We start from the raw sequence: 4,827 nt of genomic DNA, 5'->3' as shown, positions 1-4,827 counted from the left end.
ACGTCACTGTGAGCATGTAAATTGGAATTTAACGGTATAAGAGTCAACCAAAATGTATAAGCTATTGTGAATGTTCTTAAAGCATGTAAATTGGAATTAGTTTGTGTTAGGAAGAGAATCACCTTGAGTACATTAATATAATTATTTAAGCATCATTTTAGCTCAAAAACTTTGGTTAATATGCTTAAATTCACTTAAATTTATTAACTATTTATTTTCTTTATATATTTTTTTTTAAATATTGGACACAACACTCATGTGTGTGCTATTTGATTTAGCTAGGATAAATAATCAGCTGAATACAAATCCTTTCACTCAATTACACTGTCATTTTCATTCAATTGGGCTGCAATATTCTAAATAAAGAAAAATATTAAGTTTATAAACAAATTTTATTAAAAAAATAAAAATAAATTATAACAAGATCTATACAATATAATTGTGTTTCTTAAAAATTAAATTTATTTCATTTTCAATTATATTATGTCACATCATGTTGTAAAATTTGTTTATAAGCCTAACTTTCCTCGGTCACATGTTTGAAAACCCGCCAACACCAAATACAAATTCATTGAATCAAGATGCTTATATACAGCTATTATAAACACTTGAACAGTCTGCCGGGTGGCATGCCTCGGATAACGAAGATCCAAGAACAAATTAATAGAAGCAACAAATATAAAATTATTACATGTCAACGAAAAATAGAGACAGCAAACAAAGACCATGCAAAGGACTACCTGGTAAAAAGGTAACAGCAATAGGAAGGAACGCCATCTCTGTTCCGTCAAGCACCCTGACACCGCATAGAACACTGGCAGAAGGACATAAACCAAGAGCAGTTGCATTAATTGCTAAACTTGTCATTTCGCTGCAGGTTTTTCATGGAGGTCGTCAGTCAAAGGAGGATAGATCAGTAGCTTGAATCCAGCCTTCACCTGCAATTCCTGAAGCAACTTTGCTGCTTCTGGGCTGCTCCATAATACTTCCACATTTCTCAAAGTGGTCAAACTCAATCGATTCGATGGGAGCATGGTCAACTCACTGCATTGTTTGATAACCAAATGCTTGAGACATGGCATTGCGCCTCTGCACTGTTTCCAATTTTTAATTCTCAAATCTTCTAATTTAAGGACTTCAAGTTGAGGAAACGGGGACCAAGGAACCGAGAGTTGAGGATGCCCATCTACACAGATGTGGAGTTTACTACAAAGCAAGCAACTTTGTAATTTTAGTATCTTCAGACTGTGAAGTTTTCCCAGCAATATCATGTCGCAACGAACTTTTAAGCGCACATGTCGTAAAGTTATCTTGCTGAGTTTCGATGGGAATAAAAGGGACATCAGAAGACAATGATATTTTGAACAATTTATAATCTTCAATGTTTGAAGACGATGTAAATCGTAGATTAATTTTAAAACATTTAGTACTTCCCGTTTGCTCTTGTCGGACGGAAACCACAATCCTAATTTGCTTACTTTAAGGATCCTTGAGCTACGGTGAAGAAGTGATACAGTGGAGAGGACTTGAAGAGACTCAAGCCGATCCCCCTTTCTTGGCTTAGGTACACTCACCGGCCCAGACATATACAAATTCCTTAAATGTGGAAGGTTCCATACTCCTTCTGGCAAACAATTCAGAAAGGTACCTCTAAAATCAAGTGTTTCTAGTCTGTCAAGCTTGCAAATGGAAGCTGGAATAGCTTTCAGAGCATCAGATTCTATACCCAAGTACCTCAAATAGATCAATTCTTCTATCCTTGTGGGAATGGAGTAGAGATCTACACACCCAAAATTAAGCATTCGAAGAAACTTGAAGTTTTCGAGGACCCATTTCCAGTGGTTTGGGTCGAAGCCATATGTATGTTGACCAAGAAACAACAAAGAACGGGAAGGGTGAGAGGGATTTGAAGAAATATATGGATCAATGCTACCCTGGATGGAAAGTCTACGGGATTTGTTAACGGATAAAAGGTTAAGGTTAACATTTGTACAAACCTCAAAAAACTTCTCTTCCGCACTCTTTGATATGCAGAAATCTCGCAAAATATCATGGACATGGCATGTCTTTACTCCTCCATCTGTCCTCCTCCTAGCCACTTGGATCAAACCTCGATCTATTAACTCGTCCAAGTACTCTTCAGCAACATCCTCTGGGTCCCTATTGTTAATGTGCTGAATTAATCTCTCAGCTATCCAAAGTTGAATTAGTTGCCTTACAGGGATTTCAAAGCCTTCTGGGTATACACCAAAATACAAAAAACAAGGTTTCAAGCGCAGAGGCAAGTGGATGTAGATCAAGGCTAGTATGTCTTTGCATATTGTATTAGCCTGGCACCAAATGACACTGCCAATCAATTTGGACCATGTTTGGTATTTCTTCTTTTCGAATGCTAAAAATCCCCCTAATACTACAATAGAAAGTGGTAAACCACAACAATTTTCCACGACTTTTCTTCCAAGAGCTTCCAACTCGGGAGGACATGTTTCACCTCGGAACACCTTCTTGTTAAAGAGTTCCCAACTTTCATCTTTGTTAAGAAATCGGAGAAAGTGAGGAGGAGTAAGGCTTGCATGTAAGGCTACTTTTTTTATGCGGCTAGTAATCAATATTCTGCTTCCGTTGAAGTTACGAGGAAAAATAGAACTTACCTCATCCCATTGTTCAGGTTTACAAATGTCTTCAATGACTATCAGGTACCTCCTCCCTTGCAAGCATCTAAATAGCTTCCTTTTTAATTCATCCTCACTCAAGCATTTGAACCGCTTCTTCCTTGTCAACTCATCTGATTTTGGCATCTCAGCTGACTTCAAAATTTCAAGCAACAGTTCTCTGGTTCGGAAATTTTGAGATATACAGACCCACGCACGGCAATTAAACAGACTTTTGATGACAACATTATTGTAGATTTTCCTAGCAAGAGTGGTCTTCCCAGAGCCACCCGTGCCAATGATTGAAACGACATCAAGCTGTAGATTCCCTTCAATGAGCTGCTTCACCAATATAGTTGATTCATCCTGGAAGCCCACCACGTCATCTTCCTCGTCTTCTGATCTCCTGCGTTCGTATACTGCCTCCTTCGCTGCATCTGCACTAGCTTCAACCCTTGCAATGCCGTACTTTTCTCTACTGTCGTAGATTTTGTTGATTTCCTTTTTGAGGTCTTTTATCTTCTTTGAAACCTTGTGAAGCTGAATGTTGCACAAAAGCAACCTGGAAGCCGGGAGCCGGCTGACTACTGATTTTTTCGATTCGTCGACGTCGAGGATGAGTACTGTATCGAGAATATCCTCAACCTCGTAAGCAACGTCCCTGATTTGGCTAACTAACTCCACAATTTGCTCGTTCCGTTTCTCCGCGGAGTTCTCCAGTAAGATATTTATCAGTCTGAGATCTCTAAGGACTTCTAGCACGTTGGGGGAGTTCCCATCATCCACTACTACTCCACCGAGGACTTCTAGCACGTTGGGGAAGACCTCTAATACATCATGTAAGTAGTTTATGACGCAATTAACAGCAACGTCTGCCATTTTTGCTTAAATCTCTTTCAAACTCACAAACGCCAGTTTTTCACTCTTGTTTGGGGAGGTGATCAGGGAAAGGGGAAAGAGGGAATTGAAGGAAGGATGAAAGAAAACTGATCGATTAAGTTTGGAAAAACACAGGTGTTTACGTTTCGATTTCTGAAAGCCACTCTCTCTCTCTTTCTCGACTATTACGTTTTTATTGGTGGAGGTGGTAGTGGATAGGAGAGAAAGAGATTAGCAGAGTTCAGAAGGCCCGGCTCCAGTTGAGGCATTGAGTACAAGTATTTATTACATTAAACGAAGATTACGTCCATAAATTAATTCTAACATCGAGACGTATTTTAAATTGGGTAGAACTTAAAATTAAAGACTTTATTCTTATAATTAAAAACTTAATGATTAAATTTAAATCAAATACAAATTTAGGAGCTATGATTTTTTTTTCATCAAAACATGCGTCGGTTATAAAGGATTAGTTGAACTGAAATTGCACTTGCTTTTGAATAATGTTAAACACACTTACACTTCTTTAGACACATTTTCATTCTTTTAAGAGATTTTTTTTTTTAAAAAAAATTACCACTGAATTTAGGATTAATTTTTATTGATTTTTGGCCTAATTTTAGTGTTTAAAAATGGGTGTGAGAAAGTAAAAATGTGTGTAACATTACTGTGTGCTTTTTAGATGACTTAGCCACTCAATTCTCATAATTTTATTGAATTCTTATGAAATTCAAATAACTTAATTATATAAATCTTCATCCTCGAGAGCACCGTATGTAAAGAAATAAACAAAATTGACAAAATTGAGTAAGGTTACTTTTTATAATTATTTTATACCAACTAATAAAGCGTGTTTTAAGTGGAATTGTAAGGGAGTGGGTTGTTCAACAATAAACCCTAACAGCAGAAACAATACCAAAAAAGTACGATAGATAAGAAATGTGTTTATAAATAATTGCAATAGGATTGTAAATGACTCGTTCTTTACGTCTTGGACAAAAGCTAAACGATTTTGGAACCAAAGCAAATGATGCTTGAAGAACACGAATCTTGAAAGTTTCTACAATCTTTTTCAAATCCGACTTGGTAAAAGCAACATGATAATTACAAATCCTAAATGGAGGATTGATATGGAAAAATAATCCTTATCATGTTTTTTTTTTTCTTTCCACAATTTTTTTTTTTTTAATATTTTGTGACTATATATAAATAATTCTAGAAATATCTTGCGTCACGTCTCTCACCAGGTAGGAAAAGGATCATCTCCATTTCAAAATCCCTCAATTTTCTTCATTTA

The 4,827-nt window shown here is 36.5% G+C and overlaps 1 protein-coding gene across 1 annotated transcript; it reads right to left on the bottom strand.

Moving 5' to 3' along the window:
* Positions 1 to 863: 863 nt before the first annotated feature.
* LOC132191103 (putative disease resistance RPP13-like protein 3) lies at positions 864 to 3,530 on the bottom strand. The gene has a single exon (XM_059606115.1). It carries the CDS (start codon positions 3,528 to 3,530, stop codon positions 864 to 866), a length of 2,667 nt encoding a protein of 888 aa, XP_059462098.1.
* Positions 3,531 to 4,827: the final 1,297 nt, after the last annotated feature.

This window comes from Corylus avellana, chromosome ca8 (assembly GCF_901000735.1).
Source record: "Corylus avellana chromosome ca8, CavTom2PMs-1.0".
NCBI lineage: Eukaryota > Viridiplantae > Streptophyta > Magnoliopsida > Fagales > Betulaceae > Corylus > Corylus avellana.
The sequence above is the reverse complement of the archived record's forward strand: the minus strand, read 5'-3'. Positions and strand labels throughout refer to the sequence as shown.

Excerpts from the sequence above, each read along its gene's own strand:
- LOC132191103 (XM_059606115.1), bottom strand. The coding sequence starts at position 3,530 with ATGGCAGACGTTGCTGTTAATTGCGTCATAAACTACTTACATGATGTA.